The sequence below is a fragment of the Channa argus genome, chromosome 4 (assembly GCF_033026475.1).
Source record: "Channa argus isolate prfri chromosome 4, Channa argus male v1.0, whole genome shotgun sequence".
NCBI classification, from domain to species: domain Eukaryota; kingdom Metazoa; phylum Chordata; class Actinopteri; order Anabantiformes; family Channidae; genus Channa; species Channa argus.
The window spans coordinates 14,497,858-14,523,122 of NC_090200.1; the positions used below are offsets into that span (position 1 = coordinate 14,497,858).

Here is a 25,265-nt window from a genome sequence, read left to right on the forward strand (position 1 = left end):
TCAATTCAAAACTAAACTGTTAAGAAAGTAATTTTTTATGTTACAATGCTAAAAAGAGGCAAATCCCTTTTCAGGGTGGATGTAATGTTTAACATTCAGGGTGGGTGTAATGTTTAACATTCAGGGTGGGTGTAATGTTTTACATTTTGCTAGTTTTTTGGCTATTCGGGGGAAAACAAAGTGCCCATTTTTAATCTTAGATGCTGAGGGATGACTATAAGAGGAAATGTTTGTTTCTCAAAAATAGACTGCATTCAGTGATGAACTTAATAAACACATTGCTCTAATTTATTGTTTTATTTTATGCAAAACAATGTTACAGCCTAACGCAGCCTCTTATACTTAACAGTATAAGTATACTCCTTTCTAAGGTTTCTGGCTTCTAGTAATATTTGTAATCACTGGAAAGGTCAGGAAGAAAACAACGGGCTTTGGAGAAATACGAGACAGTGATTTTCTCACACCAGCTGTTTCTGCAGTTACCAGTTAGCATATATATATATATATATATATATATATATATATATATATATATATATATATATATATATATATATATATATATATATATATATATATATATATATATATATATATATATATATATATATATATATATATATATATATATATATATATATATATATATATATATATATATATATATATATATATATACACACTGTATATATATGATATTTATGATATTTAGCCTGAGAATTAAATAGAACAGAAAAGTGTTTTTTTGAAACTTATTGAATACAGAACACTTTAGTATTTTCCATAATTTAATCATTACAAAATTAGATTTTACAGTTAAAATAATGAAAATAAATACTTCAATTCAAAACTAAACTGTTAAGAAAAGAATTTATAATGTTACAATGCTAGAAAGAGGCAAATCACAATCGCCCAGGAGGTAGTCTCTTTTCAGGGTGGACATTTTGTTCACCACTTTAAATCGAAGAGACCGCTGACTGAGGTCTTCCTCTGAGATACCATCAAAAAAGAAATCTTCATTGAAGATTGGGTTGCGGCTCTTTCTGATGACTGTGCTGCGTTGCTTCTGGATCTTTCCGGGAACTAGAGAGAGGCTGACGCTGCAGTTGATAATCTTAGGGTCTACAGAGAACGGATAGAGGCCCTCAGCACTGATCAGTCGAACCCGTAGTCTTTGGTTATCTGTACAGTACTCTGCTGAGAGTCTCAGGCTGCCATCTTTCCCTATGGGTACCATTCTTTCTTTCATTGCTCGCTCTCTGTGCAAAGTCAAGTCCATGGGGAAGATGTTGGGTGGTGCCAGGCTGTAGCTGCTGGGCAGGCCTTCAGTTAACCCGTCTGATGCCCTCCTCATCACATTGGGGCTGTTGTCTGTGGAGCTTCCTTCATCTGTGGACAGGGAATTGTTCCTGGACACCATTGCCTTCCTCATGTTCCTTGACATCAGCAGTTCATGGCTCAGTGCTTTGAAGAGGGAAGACTTGGCAGGGCACCTGGTCAACAGCGGAGAGCTGAAAGGAGACGATTCAGTAGAGGACGTTGTATCGCTGTCCAGAGTGCCCTGCCAGTTTACATTGCAGCCTCTCGGGTAAAGCCTGGAGGTCAGGGAGTTAAGACTGACAGAGGAAGGAGAGGAGGAGGGGGAGATTTTGGAGCAGATGCTGGATCGACTCCTAGGCAGCAGCAGTTGAGAGGAACCAGTATCAGAATGGAAGAGCGACTCCTTTCTCCGGGTGTGAGGGCTCTCTAGTAATGTGCAAAAACCATAGCATGTGTGAGCTTTGGCCAGGTGTGGAAGGGACAAGGCAGCCTGGCTCTGGGGATCTGCATTGGTGGTCTCCTCATCACTGCAGCCGTCATTGGGGCTCTCATCCACACTCTCCACCTGGATAATGTGGGAGTTGAGAGGGTCATGGTGCGTCACCTCTGTCTCAGGCTTAGTCCTCTCACATGGAGATGCCTTGATAATGAGAGGAGTATTTTTCATCTCCTGCAGGGATGGGATTGTTGGGGGGATGCAGAACTCTGGGATGTTGTCAGGGGTGATGACATTAGGACAACGGGAAATCCTTCTGGGTTTATCAACTTTTTCTCCAAACATAATGTCACCAATTTTAAAGCTGAATTCTGCTGATGGATTGTGCAGATTAGATCTCTCCACCGAGACGCGAATCTTCTCCACCACCCACATGGGTCCTTCTAATCGAAAACTTTGAGCTCTGTAAAATTTGAATAATGTGCCTGTAAGTTTCTCGTTGTGTTTCATGATTGTGATTTCAATTGTACACACATATTGTCCTTTTTAACAAAATGTGTAATAGTATCTCTACAATAATTAACTTAACTTAAAGCATGAGGCTTTCTTTACCTTATATTCAGGAGATATGGATAATCCACAAGGTTTTCCTCAACAGGATGGAGTGATAGCTTAAACCAAAAGTTCACGGTGCAGTAAGAAATCTCTGAGTTTCCTTCTTGTCAAGAGCAGCACGTCTGTGGCTGTTTGAGAGACAAAGGCAGCTTAAATGAGGCAGGAAAGCAGTGAATCTAACACACGCCCCCTGTAATGTTTAAACAGGATCCTCCCTTTCTTTTTAGCCAATAGTTCCCATGGAAATACCCAAACCACAACAGAGCTCAGTGCAGCCGCTGTACTCTTCAGCAAGATAAAGTTACTAATTTGAAAGCAAACAACTGTTTTTAGACCAGTGGCAGGCTTTCAATTCATGTGTTTGTTTTCACTGCTTGCTTTATTTAGATGGTGTGAATAACCTTGTTCTGTGAAATTAAACAAGGTGGCCTGATAAGATTACATTTCGGAACTATTTTAAGACATTTGAATGGCCAGTAACCTTAAGTAGCAAAAGTTGAAGTGATAAAGTTGGCCTGTAGCTTTTATAAGTTTAGGAGGGCTCCTGCATAGGTCAGTCAAATCTCAGTTTCTTAAAAGTGCAGCTGGTACAGTATCTGTTTTAAAAGAAATATTAAATGGCTGACACATTTTTATCTCTGCATCACCAAATCATATAAAATATTAAACTTAGAATTTGCACCATCAGGCAAAATACACATTTCCACATGATGCAGCCTTGTATGTATAAAAGAAATATAAGCATTAAATACAGATATCTGCAACGTGTGGGTTTGGATTCACATTTACTTACACTGATCATACAATAAACACTACCTGGTAGTTTTAATATAAATATCTTGGGTTTTTTACAGTAACTATGAACTTGAACCTTATAAAAGCTCATGTACCTGGTCCATCATGATATTACTGTTGTTCTGGCTCATCTGCGTACAACACATAACGTATGTGGAATTGGTTAAAATTAAAATACCTGTGTGACCTGTGTGAAGTATGAATGTAAGAAAGATGGGTGCCTACAATATGTAATGATATTTAAAAGTACACTTTGGACTCTCTGAGACTACACAAACTAAACTGAGTGATTCTCATTCATATTTACATCAGCAAAATACACCCAACACATGCTTAACTTCATCAAATGTGCACCACTTCTAAAGATCCTAATGTCATGTCACCATGGATGTGGTTTCTGAACACTGTTTTTCTTTTGACATCCCCACAGAATCTTGGCACGTCAGTAAGTGCTACCCTCTTGTGGTAATAAGTGAAAAAAGGTGTAAATATGGTTGACCTGCATTGGAAAGACACAACTACTTAGTCATTTTAAAACTTTACACACACTCAAACAATACACTTGAAAGAAACAAAGCTGAATCAATTCTGGCTGCTATTTTATGTTTGACATGCTACAGCCACAAGGACAGTCTTTTTGGCGTCTTCCTCCACTGGCTTATCTTCACACTACACATTACAAAGTGATAAAAGATGGATATTGCTGTTGCTCGACTCTTTGCAGGACAAGGTTCAAGTGGAGTGACTTGGATACCATGTGTTTCTAGGCACTAAAAAACAAAATGTTTTCAGCACTAAGAAAATACTCCTAAAAATATCCTAAATTGCGTATTTCTCAGAAATGTTTTCTAGAATCTTCAACAATTCAGGCATATATCTTTTACCACAGGCTGCTATATCTGCCAAACTAAAGTGTAAGAATGTATTGAATTTGCAAAGATATTAAGGTGAAAATATCAATTCTAGTTCTCTGAAATTATTATTCACAGACCCACAGCTGCCCACCTGTGTGTCTGTGTCTTTGATGCAAACATCAAGATCACACAGTTTTGTCTGATTTCATACAACAGATGAAACATGTTAAATTTTTCAAAGTTAAGTGTTGTCCGGTTGCCACCAACCACAGATTGTAGGAACTAGCTCAGCATATTCAGAATATTCAAAAGAAAGGATGTATGAGTCTAGGAACAATATGTTGTCAGTATCTGACTGGAAAAGCAGATTATCAGCCCTCTTTCGGTTAATGTAGCCTATATACTGAATAAAATATAAATATCAATACCACTTTACATCCTTTCCTCTGTCAGCTTTTCTCTGCCTGAGGATAACCTTGTATATCTCCGTTAGGGGGCAGTGTATGTTTAGGGAACAACAATACACCCACTGAGATGATAAACTGAGAGGGAGGTGTCAGATTGATATATTCAATCGTGTTATTATCACATACACTTGCAAAACTCCAAATCTTTCCAAATTGTATTCAAGAATGCAGACCTAGGGGACTAGGTTTGTGACTTTGTCATTCAACAACAACAACACACACAAAAAACCTCCATAACCATTTATTGTCTAAAATATCTTCAGAGGTCATACACACCCACTATGTTACAGATTGAATTGTAGCAGCATGTACTGCTGGTGTGGGCTACAGAAAACGGACCCTTTTTAAACAGCGTCCTCGATGTGCCATTGACCTTGTTTCAAACTGGGTTGGTCTGCTGACACGCTGAACGCAGGTGCACCTCCTTTTAAAAATGAAACAGATGTCACTCATTTAAATCATGAATCCCGCACGATTTCTATATTTGTCAGGCTCATTTCATCTCCGACCCTCTAAATCACGCACGATCGGACTTTATGATAATCCAGCACCGTGCGTGAGTGTGACGCCGTTTCCTTTTTTTCCGGCGCAGAGATATGTGGCCCTTTCCTTTTTTTTATTTTTTTATTTTCCATCTCTCGCCACTGTACGATAAACGAGGAGGGGCTTGATGCCGTGGAGGAGGCAGCAGGCAGAGCTGACCCGCTCGTGTGTGTCGCTTAGACTGCATCCAAGTCAGCTCGCATGCATTAACGAGTGACAGACATCAGGTAGGATTTCGCCTTCATTTAAAAAAGAAAAATGTATCAGATATTATCCCGTGTCTTCTAAACCCTGGCGCTGCTGTTCCTCCTCCCAACGGGCTCGCTACAGGGAGGCGGACCGCTCGATGTTGGCTGAGCAGAAGCGCTGAAAACATTTCATATTCTCAGCCTGCAGACAAGCCTTTCACATGATCAGTGTGATGTGTTCCTCTGTGCCATTTCCTCGCTCTCCTCTGGATTTAACCTCAGTCGGTTTGCTGAATCGTTTGTGCGTTATTTTAAGCCTGTCAGTTGTGAGTGACTGCTTTTGACATTGACAGATAAGAGGCAATAAGGTGCATATTTCATTGCCCTGCGTGTTTGGCGTTGTTGTTGCATGTGAAATATCTGCGCGTTTGCCCATTGAAGTGGGTTAAAGAGGCGACCAATGCTGGCCAACGTCAGCATGCCCTGCGAAGAAATGTGCTGTACAGTAACTCGACTTGACCTGAATGTTATCGGGATCGGCTCAACATCAAAGCTGGCAAGGACAGTGTGAGCCTGTAGTGCGCATGCAAGGATGTAACCGCAGATGATTTACAGTAGGCAGACTCGATGTGGGCAGAATAGGCAGAGGGTAAGCTTTAATGTCCAGTTTAGTCAAGTTTGTTAAGTCTGCAAAAGCCTAGTAATCATTTGCACTAGTCACACAAATCTGCTGTTTTCTGGGTCCCATGGGGAAAATTCTTTCTTTTTACCTAATACTGGCCTCCATGTAGAGATCAGAGGGCGCACTCACCTGGCTGAGGTTCTCTTCCTTTCTATAAAACACCAGCAGGCGGGCTGTTCAACCTCTGACTGAAGGACATGTCTTTTTAACTGCTTGGCTGCCCTGCTGCTTCTTACAGATGTCCTGCACCCCTGGAGATTCTGTTTATGAACTGTGACATGTGGTTGTTTCACACAGGTACAGGGCAGTAAAAGTTACTCAATAAAACCCTTAATTCATTTTCCATGGTTGCTTTTACAGTACTGTGCATTAGTTTGTGGAACACGTGTGAGTGGCGGGGCTGGCTTGGTGTGCCAAGCCACATTAACTGCTCTTTTGTCCTACTCATTTACTGAAGACGCTGTTGGCTGCAATGACCAACACTTTAAAATGTTTCACCCAACCTTGCTCAAGTAAAGAGAGGCTGTGTTTACAATGAGAGACATTTTTGATATTAGGAGTCAGCTGAAGGATACTTCTGCAGTGAGAGGGCTTTTAACCCGATACGTAACAGTGACTTGTTTTCACGTGTGTGTGTGTGTGTGTGTGTTTGTGTGTGAGGCAACTAGGAAGGTCAAGCTACCTCAGCACGATGCAGACAGCTGTAATACTGCATAGTTTTATACAGTAAGCACCACTGACATGCTAAGAGCTTGATTCTAACGGGGAGTAACCATACTAAAAGTCAACTCCCTGATGGTACTGCAAGGCACCAGCTAGTGTTGGATAAAATCGTACACCAAAAAACACAATAGGTGATCGCATGAGCTTCTGAGTAGCCAGTGTAAATCCCCTCTAATGAAATGCAGTCAAACATTCTTCTGTTGTAGAGCACATGTTGTATTATTCTGTGAGCTCCTGTCACATATACTGTAGGTATGTACTTTGCATCCTGCCTTGACACACTCAATCTTTGCACACACAGCATTGCAGAGACTAGATACTGACAGTGGCTGACATCACTATTTCTGTTACGGTTCTGACATCTGCTTGCAGTAAATGGTAAATAGTCGCTTATATAGCGCTTTTATCCAAAGTGCTTTACAATGTAGCTTCCCATTCACCCATTCACACACACACTCACACACCGATGGCGGTGGCTGCCATGCAAGGTGCTAACCTGACCCACCGGGAGCAACTTGGGGTTCAGTGTCTTGCCCAAGGACACTTCGACTTGTAGCAAGGAGCGGGGATTGAACCACTGACCCTGTGGTCCATGGTCAACTGCCTTGCCAACTGAGCTACAGTCGCTTGCAGTGTCATGAATAGTGTGTTTAAAAAAAAAATTTGTGGAATAGCAGATTTTCCAAATGTGCCCAAGGAGAAAAATCTCCAGATTACCTTCTGGGGGAATTGCTTCAGAAAGTGTAAATCTATTTTTCATATATTAGTTAAGACTGACCATAACAAATCTGCTTATTGTTTGCATATGTGTTTGTTTTTGTGTCTGTAGAAATACTGAGGAAATGTACGTCTCAGCAGGGTTATGCTATACCTGTTTGTTGATTAAGCGAGGTCATTGCCTGCTCACCTTTTCTACAGAAGTAAAGCCTTTCCTAGGCTACAGTGTGTACTGTATAGTACATTCCCACAAAACAGTAAACCGATATAATTAGATCACAGCAGCAGCACCAGTGTCACAAGTTCACATGCAGAATGTCTGTGCCAACGGCAACTGCTAAAAGCTTACGGTTTTACAAACAGAACTCCTGATCCTTTTTGACTGAAGGTCCTAAAAGCAATGTGCCAAAAGAATTCAGAAAAGTTTTTACCTTTTAAACATAAGTTTTAAAAAGTAGTGCAAATTTCTTCATATCGTCACCATTCTAGCCAGTTTTCTCCAAGATTTTTGAAACGGTCAATTTCCCGATTTCACTTGGCAGTGGTAATTAAAACCAAGCACGATTTTAAATGGTGCCTTTTCCCCACTCATTGCCAGCTATTAAAGAGCCCATTACCACCAGTGATTCTGTATTATGGGAAGCTATTAAGAGTATCTCTGCTACAACTGCTTCAGTTCACATTCGCAGCTCTGTGCCTAATTTACTGGAAATCACAAGTCTCAAACATGCATGCTCCTGTTAAGTGCTTTTTAAGCCAGTGTTTATCTGAATTCTGCAACCCAGGAAGAAATATACAATTCTCAAACTGTGCCCTAAACAATAATAACAAGGTTATGCATTTCCAATTAAGTAGTTGGGTCCACACAATATCAACGACAAGCAATTGCTAAAGACAAAGCCTTGTCTTTCCCTGCTCTTCATTTCAAAGTGATTTTCCTCTCAGCTGTTACAGTTCAGCTCTGTCATCAAGAATACGTTCCTGGTCGGAATTCCCCAGGAAATGTTCATTCAGAGGGTGGGAAGTAAGGGGTTTTGAGAGTCAGTGGAGAGTGTGATTGTTGAACCATATTTAATGCATGAGTGTGTAGGAGGTGGAAAATAAAGCACACCCCATGCTGTCACTCTGACCTAGCCTTTGTGTTTTGTGTTTACCAGTTAAATGGATCTCTCCTATGTATTTTCTCACTGCTGTCTCTGTGCTCACAGCCTCTTTAGTGCCTGGCTCTTCTCCAGATCTGCTTCTAAAGAAGAAGAGGTAGATGTATAAGCTGGCTGCCATTCTCACTCCCTGAAATCCAAATTTCCTTTTCCCTCATTTTTTTTCGAACCGATGAATGTGGCAGGCAGCGGATTTGCAGATGGGCTATTTTTGTCATTAGCAAACACTTGACAACAGTCCCAGTGTGCTTTTTATATTTGAAGCAAGCCGATCTCACTTGTAATAAAGACTTAGTGGGATGAATTTGAATTATTAATAATTGTTCACCACTCTATCACTGACATCAGTATTATTATTTCCACAGGTGCCACAATTGTTGGACCTGTAATGAATTCTACTTTAACATAATACAGTTTCATTTTATTGTTTCAGCTTGCAGAAATATTGTAATCCACAGCAATATACATTTATTTGTTTTTTGGCTGTAGGTGGAAATCAGTGATTTCTTTCCCCCCTTTGCAATCAACTGAGCAAAATTGTATGCATCAGACATCACATAATGTGTCAAATGCTTGTGCAGAATGTCACAAACAGTAGCCAAAGTGGTCTTTGCTTTTTTCACAAAGCTGCCAGTAGTAGCTGATACAGTACATACCAAGTATTTACTGTACATGTGGTCTAAACTGATGCGGCAGTGCCAGTGATGCGTAAGCAGACTAAAGAACTAGGTCAGGAGATGCCAGCGTGGTGTGGTTCAGGTCAGAGGCAGTGGCACAGACTGTGGCACTTCTCATCAGTGGGTGAAATTAGATGCCAGTTTGAGGTAGCAGACAGTAGACAGCTCTGACTACACAGTCATGCACACGGTACACATTCCCAGATTGAGTTGGTGGCATGAAAGAAAAGATGTGGGATGTGAGGGTTCCTTGAGCACTAGCTTTACAAGTACAAACTGCCGCTTTGGATTTTAATGGTCACATAATCCATGAGACACTTTATCATCAGGTTGTCTTTGTTCAGGTTTAATGGCTGCTTGTGCCCACTGAATAGTCACCTAGTTGTTACCTGCCCAGCTTCATTGATGCTATTGTAGGTGCTTGTATTTAGAGCATCTGCCTGAAACTGTGTATTTGTGTAGGAATCTATTTCTCTTTATATGGAAGTGTTTTGCATTGGCAGGGGGTCCCCTAGGAACACCACAAGAGCCAGAGGTCACTGACAGTGGCAGAGATTCTACCGATTGAGCCACTTACCATTGATCTGCATCAGTGATACATCACAGCCAAATATAGCTGAGTGGTAGGGGTCTTGCACCACAGTAGAGGTAAGACATTAATCTTAACTGTTCACTGTTGACAAGATGAATAGATTTATGAGAATCGTTCAACTCAATGACAAAAATCAAACAGCAGTGTTTGAGATAAACCCACACTGTGTAAATTACCTGTAATTAGAGACGTCCACATGTTGAGAGTTTTACATAGTTTTTGGACAGTGTGAGCAAAGGCTGACTGCACTAGGACAGAGGTGAAAATGGTGCTGCTGCTGTTCTTTAGGGAAGAACTGGACAAGCAGTACTGTAGGTTCATATCAAGGTTAATTGAGGGCCATCAGGTCTTTTGCGTGTACGGCACCTGTCAAGCTGTTTTTGTGACAGCCGGGGGGAAAGGGCTCTACTGTCTGAAGAGCTGCACTGAAATTGCTGTGATCCTCTGCAGGCTGCGAGGGCTGCTGACCGAGCAAGATATCTCTCTCTCCCTCTCCCTCTCCCTCTCCCTCTCCCTCTCTATCTCTCTCTCCCTCTCCCTCTCTTTCTCTCCCCCCCAGGGCTGTGTAGTGTCAGCAACTTTAGTCTCAAAGAAGTTCTCTGGACTGCTCTGACACTTTCTCATCGAAATGATTTTATATTTGGCCTGGTGGAAGTGCATTTAGCAGCTGGAAGCAGTACTGTATAAGTGATTGTGTTACTTTAGCCCTGTATATTCAGCTCATCAGCAGTGCACTGACCTTGTGTTAAGGGCAAAGGGACTCTCTGGTTACGCTCCATGAAAGTCAATATCCAGGATTACATTTGTTGCTCTTTTTGGAGATGGAATGATAAAAGTTGAGTCAGGATGACTTGTGGTGATACTCTTTATAAGATTTTTTTTCTATCAGTGACTATTTTGAATGTGGATCACATTCTATCTGGAGGAGCTGGCACAATATAGATATACAAAATGTTTGTCTCTATGCTGTAATGATTGTGATTAAAGCTGTATAAATCACAATCATCACAGTGGATAAAACTCGTATGAGGATGTGAAAGGGGTCACTTACAACGCCAAACCCAAACAGTTTCCGGCCACAGCAGAAAGTTGCTTACTGTGGAAAAAGTTCAAATAAGCACTAAAGATCAGATCAGTTAGCGAGTAGTAGGTGAATATAAAGTTCAGTGCTTCAGCCCAGAGACAGGAGAGACTGACTGGTGAAGAACCTGGGCAACAGTCATGTGAACAGTTTATGGGGGGGCATGTAGCCAAATAAGAGGATTTTAGCAAATTTAGCCTCGATGGAGACCAAATCAGAGCTAAACGACAAATAGAAGATTGGATTTACATTCACTAGGTGACAGAAACAAAAATGAAATGCTATTATTGGTCCATGTGTCTATTTCCATGTTTTGTAGTTTTTTAAAATATTTTATATATACATTATATCATGTGTAATAATATGTTGTGTTAACTGTTTGTTTGTAGCCAGGTAGCAAACGACTAAACTCATCTTCCCAAAGTGTGTGTATGTGCGTGTAATTCATAAATTGTTGGTACTGACATAAATGTGTCTGTATTACCATAAATTAGTGAGTAATAAACCCCATCCGTTCCTTAAACTTGGCAATGAATGACAAATTAGATTTGTTATTTTTATTTCGAGATGAAAATATTTCCCATTTTAAAATATTTTATTTAGACTTTCTTAAGACTGTTTGTGTTTAACGTGTGGATGCTTTATCAAAGTGAAAATGCTGGAAAGGCATTTAAGGTAAGCTATTGCAAATTAAATAGTTTTGTTGTCATTACCAAACTCAGAAATGCCCTTGTATTATTCAATTTCTGACAGTGCTGAGCCCTACTGAGCAGATACTTGATTTCAGAGTACAGCTTGGCTAATAAACATACACATGTAAAATCTCATAATGTCACTATAAGATTCATCTGCCCTCATAAATGTGTGGATGCAACCTTAGTTGTTATGCTGATCCTCATTGTCTAGTGCAACATAAATTCTAAATGGTCGCTGTGGGAATAAGGTCACCTGGCCAGATGGCACAAAATCATTAGTAAAGGGAAGAGATCTTAATTCAAGTCAGGCATTAATTAAACAAAATCCTGATGTTTCACACTGTAACCTTGTTTATCAGTATACGCTGTTATTCTTTCAGCTGAACGAGAGCTGAATATAAATGTTGACTCCCTTTATAACATGCATAGTCTGCCACATCAGAACTGATGAGCTGGCTTAGTCTATGTTGATGTAACTGTGTCAGCAGCCACTGAAGTCGAGGAGAAATCGACATCCTTCTAAAGCAGAATCTACTGTATATATAATCTCATCTCCTAGTATGTTTTTACAGGTCATTATTTACAGTGACATTGCATGACACTTAATACTAGATCAGTTTAATATCATGAAAATTGAAATTGGACTTTCATAGGATTTTCGCCTGGATCTTGTGAGAGCTACATGTAATTACGCTGAAAATAATGAGTATAGCATTGTACAGTACTAAGCAAATGCTGACATTCATGCATGTGGCCTCTTATAAAAGGGAAAGAAAGATTCCAGGCTTTAGGAGCTGTCAGCGCAGTAAATAAAAATAGCATATCATATCTATTAGCATAATATCTATTTGATTACATCCCTTCCATTAAGTCTCTTAATTTCTTTCCTGTGACTATTCTAGGGTGACACTGCTTCCACCTGCTTTTGAACAGAGCAGTACAGTAAAAAAGATATTATACAATACAATAGCAATCTTATTTATAGAGGCACTGCTAAATTAAATCCACAGCTCTGAATCCTGTTGTCAATGTCAGTAAGCCGTTCAAGGTTTTGATGATGATCCCCCCTTGTTCAATGCAACACACTATGAATGGAGGTGTTACTTTATACATAGGATGAGACTTCATCATAAAAATGCCCTAAACAGGAAAAACATTATATTCCCGCTCCATCTATGTGTTTGTAAAACATGCTGTCACAGCTTCCCATGGACATGCTTTAGAAATTGTTACTTCTTATTTTGTAGTGGAAGAATTTGAGGAAGCTTAAGAGTATGGTTCAGAGAATTTTATTTCTCTGTCACATGTGCAAACACATACTATAGTACCTCCATTTCCATCTTATATTAGGTTTTTAAACAATAGGAATATTAAAAAGAATCAAGAGGGCTTACACACTGCCTTCCTGTTCAAGACAAATGTAAGCGCTGCATCACAAAATTAGCGTGAGCATGTCAGACCTAAGTGCATACTCTACATTCTCGTTACTAGAAAGCTTCTGTGCAATAACTAGTAGGCACTTATATCAAAACAGCATCAAAACATTTTCTCATACTGGTAGATGTGAACAAATTGCCAGGGGGGGTAGCAATGTGCTGTCCCAAAATATTTCCAAGGGAATATATAATGCAGACATTTTCGAGATCTAATATTAGAAAAGTTGCAGACAAGTATCTCTTTTCTTTGCCCAAATGGAGATTCTGTGTGGAAGTTTAAAGTGATAGTGTTAATTTCTTGCCACCATTACCATCTGTTCAGTCCACGATATGGCAGCTGTTAGTTTCTCTCTCCATTGAGTCTTCGGTTTCCTCAGACAGGAGATTGATGGACCTGTGGCCAATGGAAGGAGGCTGCCCACCCACAGCGGACATGATAGCCCTGCTAAGCTATACCCATGAGATGACACTCTCTCCCTCCAGTCTGTCTGGTATTACACTGCCAGGTGTGTGTGCCAGCCTGAGGTCAAGGGTCGGTCTAGTACTAATGAGCAGTACTAGCAATCCTCTCTTTAAAAACACTATGAACGATGTGCAGTTTGGTTCTTCAGGTAATTCTTCATTTCCTCGGATTAGTTTTTGCTGCGTCTCGTTCATTATCCGTGCTTTCTGCCCTTTTCACAATCCAAAATCAAATGTAGTCCTGCCACATGCACTATTATTGATGCTGTTATTTAATGACTGTCAGGATCTCTGGCATTTATTTGTGATCTATGGTCCATGTGAAGAGCTCATAGTGGGGAAACATGCCCTAGATTTACAGTTTGATTTGATTTCTCCCAGCTCTATCATAAATTACAAGAATCGCATGGAGTGAGGCACTGTGAAGCTTTATAAATTCCCCACTGGGAGGAGGGACAAAGAGACAGTGGAGGATGTGGCTGTGCTCTGAAAGGGTGATCTGTATGCTGCCTCAATGGAAGACCGTATCCTTGACACATGGCACAAGCTCAGAGACATTGCTTAAAATGTTGCTGGCTTGTCATGTAAGGCAGCTGGGCCTGTTCTCTGTTAGCCTCAGTCTACAGACCCTGCTCGTTTAACCCCACTTTGCAGAAATAAGGGTTTGCATGATTGCTAACTGTGTTCTAGAAGCAACTACTGTTGCTAGTACAGAGATTCTTGCTTTTATTAATTCCCAGCCATCTTTAGCAAGTGAAACTATCTTCAATTTAAGCAACGGCCCCAGTGATGGCCTGCCAATATCTTCAGTGTGTACACCAGGCCTGCACATCCTGGATATCTCAATAAGATGGATCTGTCTGCCTATCTTTGGTGCAGAACCAGGGGACTAATTTAATTACACACCCCCTCCTTAGCTTCTCAGTCTCATGAGAGTGCACAACTAATCATTTGGAATCTGTTTTTCAGCAGTGGGGAGGGCCGAGTATCAATGGTTCTCATTTGAGCAAGTGTAGCCTCTCTCACTTACATTTCCATAACATCTCCTTAGCTGCCATAGGATTAAATGTCATCACTCCAGAAGGTTCTTAACCTATTGCCCTGTAAAGAGGGTGGTGCTGTCACATCTGGTGCCCAGATGTTTGGCACAAATTTGCTAATGAAAGAAATCGACTAATGGCATTTTTGCAAAGTCCGATATTTAACCCATTAATTTTTATTTTAAAAAATAAAACTATTTCCCCCTAATTTTTGGGAGCACATGGGTCCCTGATAATGTATCATATATCATAAAATGCTACATGATGCTATGAGGGTAATAAAATGCCATGGTCTTGTATATTATAGAATAAGTGGAATGAATGAAGTGGAACAAACAAGCAATAAATACATCAGAAGTTTTATTTCAACAACCACATTTTCAACAAGTTTTTTTACAACAAACATTACCCATAAATGGTTTATCAATCGGTGGGTTAGAGATTAGCGTCAGTGTGTGTGTTTGTATTTTTGAATGTGTGTTCTTGTGGGGTACTGATTGAATTGGTGTTTCTCTTTATATTCTGTATGGAACCTCAGAAAACAGTTGCTGGTGGATGTGAACCAGAGGTGGACGTCAATTTCTTTTAATCCATGATCATTCAGTGGGCTGTGGTGTCCAGAAACCCATCAGGGACCGGAATGGGTGTAGTGGGTCCCCTTTTGTCTTTTCTTCATACTCAATAGCAATTGTGGAACTGGGACGACCTTTTCTTTCTTCTTCTGCGATATACCACTTGTACATATGAAGCTGTTCTGTTCCTCTTTTCTCATCCCAGTATGATCATAATCTTTATCCACAGACCTGACGGGCAGACAGGCCATCTGTTTTTCAAAGAAACTAGGAACCATAATATCAGAATAGGTCACAGGATGTGACTCCACTGACTGAACCAAACCTGATTCTGGGGTCCATTCTACCTCACTGTCACTCTACTCAAGCTCACTGTCCTGTTGGAAGGAATGGGCCAAAATGCTCAATCATGTTCCTTATACCCAAAAAATGTTTATGCATCCATTTTCTTTGAGTAATATTAGATAGTACAGCAAAAGAATTGATTATGGTGATAACTATGCATCCCTGCACATTTCCATCCATGAGCATATTATTGTTCTGACAAAAGTGCCCTAACTGCAAAATGTTGCCCTGAGGCAACAAATAAAAAAAAACTACCATTTCAGTGTGTGTGTATGTGTGTGTGTGTATGTATTATTTATAAAAAAAATATTTAAATTTAAACATGTTCAAATTTGAAATTTATCTTACCTTCTGCTAGCAGTGCGTCCAAGCTGGCTATGGCCCCAAAAATGGTTGTGTTTCTCTGAGTTTTAGAAGCTGTAATTTTTCTGATGTATTCTTACAGTAATTAAGATAATGGACTTGTCCCCTACCCCATGGCGTGAAGGAGAGTTGCGTGCTAATGCCCATCATGTTTAAATGTCAAGCCTGCCAGAAGTCGTAAGCTCACAGCTTAACATTGTGATGAAGGATGTAGTGAAAATGAATACAGAACCCAATTAGTTTAGTTTACTTAACTACTACAGCTGATATAAAACACGGTCTTCAACACCCACTGTGTAATTTAGAGTCAGTATTTTGAAACTGATGAATTGTGTAGGGAAAACAACACATGATAAATTAACACACTGAGTGGAGTGAATTAATGCACTGAAATTATAATTGATTTTTATGTAATTTATGCCTCATGATTTATGCCTCATTATTATCAGTCACTGGAGGTCATACTTTACCGGCCTTTTCTGTTTACATTAAACACATTTTCTGATTGCCTCACATTTGGACATGATATTAAGGCTATGAAAATCCAGCCTATAGAATATGATGCAAAAAGTATTTTCAACAAGATGACTGTGCAACTGCTAAACTCCAGCAGCGAACAAACGAAGTAATGTGTATTAGCAATTGTTCGCTTTCTTTGAATTCAAACACTGGTAAAGCTTTAGTAAAACATAGGACATTTAGTGTTCTTATTATCTCCTATTATGAATCCCTCTGTCTGTCTGTGGTGCTTTCTTTGTCGCTGTTTCATAAATTATATTTACTGCTACATCTGTAGTGCCCTAGCTAATGAAGTAACACCCAGTGCAAAGACACAGCATTGATTTCATTTCCTGCCTCTCTGGCTGCTCCCTGGGTAGCTCCTGTAGATGGAGATTACATGACGATATCATATAATAAAAGAGATTAAAGAGTCTGTATCCAACCGGAGTGTCACAGCTGTGTGCTCAGCCTCACAATCAGTGTAGATGCAGTTGAAGTTTAAGACAGAGCAGCTGAGATGACATTCAGTACCACGGGCTTGCTCTGTTTTCCTACAGATCTTTGGAGCGTAACATTTTGTCTTGTTAACCCAGGAAGGTTGTTGAGGTTGGCAGATTCTTTTCTAGCCCACGCACCTCTGCCAGTGAATCAGATTGTACTGCTCCTGTCAGAGATTTGCGAGAGGCAACAATGAAATGGATGGGTTGTCCAGTTATTACTGAACAGAGGAAGACACAATTCATTGCCTCCCCGCACGCTTGCCTGCTTCACATCCATGGGCTCACCCAGGGACTGCTGTCTGTCTGCTTTTAAAATGACACAACCCAGCAAAAACTATTTCACCTTATTTATTTTTTAAAAATGTTTTATCATGTTCTCAAAAGATCGAGTACATCTTGAGGACATTACTTCATTACATGCTTTTTCTAACGTCTTATACATTAAACATTTAATAGTTTGTAATGAAATGTATGGAGTTATGTGCTATCATTTCTTTGAAATATTAATGTACTCAAACACGGTTTTGTGGCTTTATCAGTCATAACTCCCCAACTGTGAATTTCCCTTTAGTGTAATGTTAGAATGATGAGAGTCACTTTCAATTTTTTTTACATGCATCTGTTGATATGCCTTGTCCCACATTTCTGAGGCATCAACACCACAGTACTGATTCATTCATCCAATCAAGTTGAGAGAAGATGCATCATCATGCTTTCAGTGCATTATTGTGTTAATGCTCTGAAGGCAGTTGGGATATTTAAAAAATTTTCTCATGCTGAGTTTAAGCATGACAAATGCTTTAAGGCCTTTTGTCTGTCCTCTAGGGAACTTTGTGTAGTTTTAATCTTTATCCCACTAACCTGTTTTAAGATTAAAGCTAGAGTGCAGGAGCTCTCCCTGCCATAGTAGTTATGACTTATGACAGATCATTACAGACAAAATGTTGTTCAAAAAACGTTCCAAGTTAAATTGTGGTCCACTGTTCCTCCTATTCATCCTGCTCCTAATGAGTGCATTTTCTGCCATTCTGAACATAAAATAATGTTTTAAGGAGCCAATTAAATTCATGTGGAGCTAAGTAGTTAGTGTGTAGCTAACTTTATTGGTCATCATGAGGAACAACTGAAATGCATAACATGATAAGTTGACTGTGTCCAGATGTTCCTGAGATCAGATCAACGGACAAGCATTTGTTCGGCATTTTAATGAGGGTACTCACTGAAATGAGGCCAGATAGTGTAGTATAGGCAACTGTTCAGCTATGTTTAGTAAGGACCGCCCTAGGTATATACCAAGATCTAATTTGGTGTCTTGATTTTTTTTTTTTTTTTTTTTTTTTACCTGGTACAGTTTTAACTTTGAATTCAAGCTTACACACTCTGTGCTAGAAGACTTTTATGTTCTGCTCTGTGCTTTCACAGCATTCTTCAATTAATGATAAATTGCCAAAAGCTCTGAATTGAAAAAAATGTATTATGAATAAGGTGTTGATAACATACAGTTTGTTTAGGTGCAGCGGATAATGAAATGTTATCATAATTACCCAAAAAGCAGAAATAATAATCAGCTGGCTGAATGCCCCCAATTAACTAATTAGAAGCCTGTGTCAGCATTAATGAGTTGTGTGCTATGGTGGCAGAATTCATTGAGGCAATTAGTGAATTTCAGAAAGCATAGCACTCGCATGGCATGTTGTTGGGGCACTCATAACTGACAGCAGTCAGCAAGACACAGCCCTGTGTGTGTGTGTGTGTGTGTGTGTGTGTGTGTGTGTGTGTGTGTGTGTGTGGCCAGAAATCAAGAGGAAAATATGCTATGAAAGAGGCTTTTGTCAAAATCATATTCCATATGTGGCCTTTTAAATTGTTCAATTATAGAAAATATCTGTGCATATATTTTCTGTAAAGCATTTTTTTATTTTTTTGTCCTTTCGGCTTATCCCGTGAGTTCAGGGTTGGAAATTGGAAATTCTAAAGTGTGATCTTACTAATAGTATTTAGCAATCTGAGTTAGTCAATTTAAGAGGATATCTTCAACACATCCTTTTCTGTCTCTGTTTTCCTGCCACTGGAGCTCAACTGAGAAACTGTGTCCAAGGAAACAGGAGGAGAGAATTTCACTAAAAAGCTACTGCCATTGAAACTTGCTTAATTTAATTACCTCAGTCTGATCAAGCCCCATATTAGGATACCTTTTTAAAAACATATGTGTACAAAACAGGGGCTCTGGATTTTGTTCCCCATGACTTCCATTTAAGGTGCATTAAAAGGAATCTTTTAAAGGCCAGTATGAGCAAGACTTACAGCACTATAAACTGTGTTCATTTTGGGTCTTGACTGTAAAGACACACTTGAAACAATGATTTGAGTGTGTGTGCATGTGTCTCTGTGTGTGTGTGTTTATGTAAGAATGCTAACATTTTGTAATTAGCCCAAAGTAAAGCCTTTATAGGAATGCGATTACTTTTGTATATTTGATCTTAAACCAAAAAACTGTACAAATGAAAAGTTTGACCTGCCGATGGGTCCAACATTGAAGACTCACCATAAAATCTAGAAATTCTCCTTTGAGTACAATTCGTACTTGTATAAAACTGTCATGACGAATCGTACTGGGATTGTTGAGATGGTCTAGTTTGAAATGACATTTCCATGCCACAACAACGGCCTCTTAATTATTGAGTTGGATTCTGTGTTTTGGCTTTGAAACCGTGGCCATAGTAGGTCCACCTTACCTTTGCCCAGTATCAATTCATTGTGAAAGTCCTAACCTGACAAGATGGCGCCCACAACCCCCGCAACAGTTAATGCAACGTGATGTAACTTCACATTCTCTACTGGAAATATCATCTGAAATTTTATTTTCTCTGTATATTTTCTGTATGGCATGGGGAAAGGGTGACAGTCAAACTAGTTTACAATTGGTTCCCAGAGCAGACAGAAGTGATGAGTCGGTCTCTCATCCAATTCAATTTCTTCTGGTGAATAGCATTATTCAGAGGAAGCTAACTAGCGTGTGGAGAATGTAATTTTGCAATTTTCTGTGAACTCTAGTTGCGAGCACCTGAAATTCACAAAGGAGGCGATTTTAAACATTTTGGTGGAACATTACTTGTGAATTTAACTACAAGTTTTACAGTAGTCCTGTTCTTTCCTTAGATTGCATTTTGTCTCTTTTTTTCATCTTTTACAATTCTTTACAAGACTGCTGTAATTTGCTGTCTCTTTCTCTCTCTCCTTTCCTGTTGTATGTTACATATGTAATGAATCACGGCTGTTACTTGTCTGTGGATTCACCGAGCACTAAGGGAAACAATGTCAGCTGCTCCTTCTTGGATACACACTTCTCAAACTATGCAGGCACACTATCTCTCCCTGAATACAGGAAATTCAGGCCCTTTTTTTTTTTTTGCATTTTTGGGAACTCAGTCCGTTTGAAAGGGCTCATCTGGGAGCCCTTTGATGCTTGTAACTCGAATAGTTATATTATGTATGTACTCCGTATAAATGCATCGTTTATTATTAAGTAAACATTGTCAAATGGTGCAAATTATAATTTTTTTTTTTTACTGCAAATAGGCCTGAGGCAGCCGTTTGCTAGTAGTAGGAATTGCAGCCCTCAAGGTGAGACGGTCTTCTTCTGCAAATACTTTTACTTTACGTTATTTACCGATCGCTGAGTGAACTACAGGTAAACCAACACAGAAATTTGTTTTTTTTTTTTTTTTAAAGGCCTCACTAATCTTTAGATACAACATCACATACGAACATCACACACTGACCATGGACACAGTTTTGTGTTGCAGTATAAACAATTGACACACAACCCTAAATAGATAGTGTTTTGTGCCTCTTTTGGACCTCATGAGGGTAAAGGAGAATAAATCTACAAACCCGTGAGACAGTGAGTGGTGTACTTCAAGGGATGCGGTGTCCTGATGGGAGATTTGTAGATGCCTGTTAGCATCAATCAAACTCCATCTTCCCCTAATAGCCCCTTCAGAAAGTACCCTGTGTATCTTTAAACAGACTAAACCAAGACTTATCGGGCTCCTCTCTGAATGATTGCAGGTTCATGGGTTTTTAATCATTACAGCATTAGCCATAAAAATGTATTCTGTTCAAAGACAGTCTACTCTTACTGTTTGTCGATTTAAAAATGAGCACATTCCTGACAGTCGCCTTGTCTTTCACCATGCTCTGTTTGAAACTAACTTTGTAGTGGATCTACTATAGTGTTGTTTAAATGTACTGCCACTTGTTATGTAAATGGCTCGTACTGCCTGAAGCTTGCTTGTCATGTTTTTGCTGAAGCATTGCAATTACATATGTACACTTTTAATTCAGTTTGTGCAACTAAACCATGAATATTACATCAGCTACAGTCACCTTGGACATTAATTACACTAAAATTAATACAAATCAAGTTGGAAACCATTACCGTAACAGTTTTTTATATAAAATTTGGCATTAGAGGAGAAGATCATACTTTTATAACTGTCAGTAGTTTTATGAAAATTCATCAATAAGCCATTTGAATTTGCATACCCGTGTTCATGTAAATGAATTAATTTAGAGTGTATACTGATAGCTGGGCTATTGTGACATTTAGTGCGCCTGCAGCTAGACAGTCGGTTCATTATTTGGAATCTTTGTACACTGGTGCTCACATAATACTACTGTGAATATTTTAATGAGTCTATTCGTCATAATTTAGAGCTGCACCTGGCAGCAGTAGGTGCATACTGTATGTTACAACAACAGTTTCGTGTCTGGCACAGTTACTCCAGCTAGCATGCACCTTATCTATTCCCTTTCTTGATATCCATGGTTGATTGGGAATGCATCAAACAGGAAGATGATGTATTACAGAGGCAGTGATGGGCAGCCTCACCTGATCATGGGCCTACCAATGTAGACATACTACATCCACAGAGCCTATTTAAAATGTTTCCTCATTTCACATCCAAAATCATTATCTAAAGCTACCATGTTTAACCTTTAGCAGATATGTTCTTTAACTTTTGTTTATTTGGAGATGTCAACAAAGACTGTTGCACAGTCAAAAGTTTTTGAGTGACCCTAATGACACTAATCAATCAGAGAAGGCCAAGGCTGTACTGGGGGAAAAGAATCGGCCCTAGACACTGCAAGACAAGCCCAAAAAACACCATCATTTTTGCACTCCCCTGTAATAGATGGACCAACCAACAGGTGTGGAACATAATGATGCACATTTATTCAAGGAGGCTACTGTACTGAGTTACAAGTTTAAAGTACTTTACATTTCTTGCCACTGTAACCTGTACTGCATTAAAAAAGTGAGGGGAAATATTTCTTCTTGACCACAGGTATCTGTATACTTTAGTTGATGAATTCATTTTAGTGGTTGTTGTATAGCTGAGATTAGTAAATTCTATTAAATAAATAATTTTGCAACTCATGTGATACTGTATGGTGTCATTTTTATAGTGAAAACCTCAAATGTTTCCCGGGTTTCTTGTGAATAATATTTATGATTTGTTTTGTTTAGTTCTCTTTTTATAAACTAAAAAGTCAGAGGAGAAAATAATCAGTAAATCATTCCTTAAAAAAGCCATCTATTAGCCTACTTACAGTCCAGCATGTGATAAAAGTTAAGATTATTTCAGAGTAAAATGCTGCTTATACATTTATGCATGACTGCTAATAAGACATTGGTATAATATAAGAAAGTAACTTTGGATATGTTTAGTACTTTTTATTAGTTTATTATTAAACTTAATTACTTTTAATTAAGAAGTGCAAGGCTTTTACTTGAAATGAAGTATTTTATCAATGTTATTTGTTTTAATTCTTCTTCCCTCTATCATTTATGAAAAAAAAATATATATTCGGACACCATTTTTCTGATTCCACATTTTGTCAATCTACAAGCACTAATTTCCCCAGATTTGACTCAAATTTCCAGCCCCAACTGCTACCTAGTGATACTGATGCTGACTTGTCTTTACTGCTACTCATTTAACAAGTGGCTTCTCTGTCCTGTTGTGTCTTTGTCTTTGCAGGATGATTCTGTCCCTGTCTTTCTCCCTCATCTCTGCTTGTTCTGTTAACATCTTGTAGACCTGTCGCAGATTAGATGGTGGTAGTGCTATTTCACATATTAGAAAACTGCAGCAAACATGTTTGCTAGTTTAGTATTTTCTGAATTCTCCAGCTCCAAAGAGTTCAGTTATCCTCTTGTGTGTTTCTACACCACTTTTATGTTTGTTTGGCTCCCTTCTGTACAAGTGCTGTGTTCCTTCTCCACACGTGTGTATGTGGGTGAACTCAAGAGGTGCAAAGTACAATATAATTGGGCTGATATCAGATGAAAGGCAAACCACTGGGCCAATTAGTTGGCTCCAGCTCTCCATGTTGTATGAGATGGACCCCCCCACCAAAAAAGGAAAAGGGGGCACACTGGACCAGGATCTCCCCATAAGCCCGGTTTACCAGATGGCCAGACCATGCCTGGAGTTGGTCAAACCCTGTGTAACATGTGTAAGGGTACTTTACCTAGCATGTATCCATGGTATGCCACATACTTCGACACAGCATCACTACTTGGCCTGGGTAGATTTCCAAAAGGTGCATATTGGTTTACTTACATAATTAATTTTATCACTCCGATCAGCCAACAAAGACTGAACATTCACACATGGAGATTAAAAAAAACAAACTTTTTACAATACTCCCCTATTTGCAGGAAAACTGCACAACCCCAGAATTGGATCTTGGGTGTGTAGTGTTTAAACCAAATAAACCAACTATCAGTCAGGCTTAACAAGTGACTCTGGCTTCTTTATGCACAATTTTCACCTGTATTTATGTCTTAGTTGGCATCATTTTCTTGGCATTTTCAAAGCCTTTCTCTGAGCTACCTTTTAAACGCGTGTCACTTTCAAACAATTTGCAGCTCCCTATTCTCATCCATTAACCTAAAGATCTGTGTGCCCAATGAGCCATCGAGCTGTGCTGGCTTTGAGCCTGATGATGTGCTTTGCATTCAGCTGCCACGGAGAGTTAGTGAGTGAGTGCAGTGTGTTTGTCTGCATCCACATTAGATGTTGTGCATCCAACAGTCTCTAAGCTCATTACACTAATCAGGTTAAAGAGAGGGGAACGAGGGAGCGCTTGGCCTGCAGCATCTTTCTTCTGGACTTCCCCAGTGATAAGGAGAACCTCTCACACAGACTTCGACTGAGCTATTGGGACCCAGCCCTGCAGACGCCTGCTCGTAATGATCATCTCCTGCTGCTTCTGTTTGTTTGAAACCCACGCTGGGGTATTCAACTGCACCCATGCTGTCATAATGACCAAACCCTTTCTTTTTTTAGGTTTGTGATCCGTTCATTGTTTAAGACTTTTACTAAATTGCAATTCCTGCTTCCTGGAATTAATTGTTTTTTGCACAGATGAAGCATGAACAATAAAGCTCAGATGAAAATCAGATGAGTCATGATTGCAGATATTACACAGTTAAACTATAAAATGGTGACTGTATTTACAAATGTGGGATTGCTGTGTGTAAGGCAGAGGACTGTGTTCACTTTTGTTGCTTTTGGTTCACCAAAGCTGTGATTCAGCAGTAATAATAGTGTTGGTCTTGCACACTGCCCCTCCTGTTTATGCCTTGGTTTTATTTTGTATTTTCAGTTCAAATATCAACTGATGTCTTGAACATCTATTGAGTATTCTTGAGCACATACTGCTGGGTCTTTCCATTTGGCCTTATGAGAACCTACAGAACAAGTTCAGTAAAAGAGATTCAGACACACTTCAGTTGCACTGTAGCAGTGATGGTTGTCTTTTTTAAACTGTGTGTGTGTGTGTGTGTGTGTGCGCGCGTGTGTGCGCGCGTGTGTGTGCGTGTGTGTGTGTGTGTGTGTTTAGCCACAGAAAAAACATCACTGACCATCTGAGAAACCACTAATGAAAGTCAGATCCTTTTATCATTCACTGGTTTCTTTGCAAAGGCTTAAAAAAGACCCCATTTTTTTTCCTTTGGAGCTGACAGAAGCCACCTGACCTGGGAATTGCCCAAAACCTGGGTTGCTATGGTTACCAGCAGATGTGGAGCATGAAACAGTGATCCTGTGAGTTCTAAACTAAGCATGGCAGCATTACGTGCTTCACACTATATTGTGTTGCTCCCTTATCTCAGCATAGGTGTGTTGCTCTGTTCCCCCTCTGTCCCCACTTGCACTGAGCTGGGTGCATGCACAAAAAGAATTTCAAGTACTCAGCATGGTTCTTTTCAATCGACCTTGTTGCACAATATTCTAAGGATAATCATGCTATGTGTGGGTGGGTGCTTACATGACCAGATGTTTATGAGGTGGATTTCAGCCAGAAATGTTTGTTTCTAGTAATCAAGAACACGTGAGATATTTTATGGGTGGTAATTTAGTCAGAAGAGTAGAAAAAGTGAAAAGAAATAGCACAGAAGCTCATATTCTATATATTTTATGGAACTA

General features: G+C 39.5%; 2 protein-coding genes across 6 annotated transcripts in view; one reads left to right on the top strand and one right to left on the bottom strand.

Annotated features, from left to right (window-relative positions):
* Positions 1-693: 693 nt before the first annotated feature.
* On the bottom strand, positions 694-2,656 carry c2cd4a (C2 calcium dependent domain containing 4A). The gene is made up of 2 exons (XM_067502931.1): positions 2,369-2,656; positions 694-2,219 (listed from the first exon to the last, which is right to left on the bottom strand). The coding sequence occupies exon 2, from the start codon at positions 2,189-2,191 to the stop codon at positions 872-874; it is 1,320 nt and encodes a 439-aa protein (XP_067359032.1). The 5' UTR covers positions 2,192-2,219; positions 2,369-2,656; the 3' UTR covers positions 694-871.
* Positions 2,657-5,107: 2,451 nt separating this feature from the next.
* Positions 5,108-25,265, top strand: part of tln2b (talin 2b) — a 74,862-nt gene continuing 54,704 nt past the window's right edge. For 4 of the 5 annotated variants that reach the window (XM_067501798.1, XM_067501800.1, XM_067501801.1 and 1 more), the window contains exon 1: positions 5,108-5,257. The gene's annotated coding sequence lies outside the window, so the exon portion shown is untranslated. Of the gene's footprint in view, positions 5,258-9,680; positions 9,826-25,265 lie in introns of all 5 variants that reach the window. The other variant, XM_067501799.1, reaches the window with a different exon arrangement.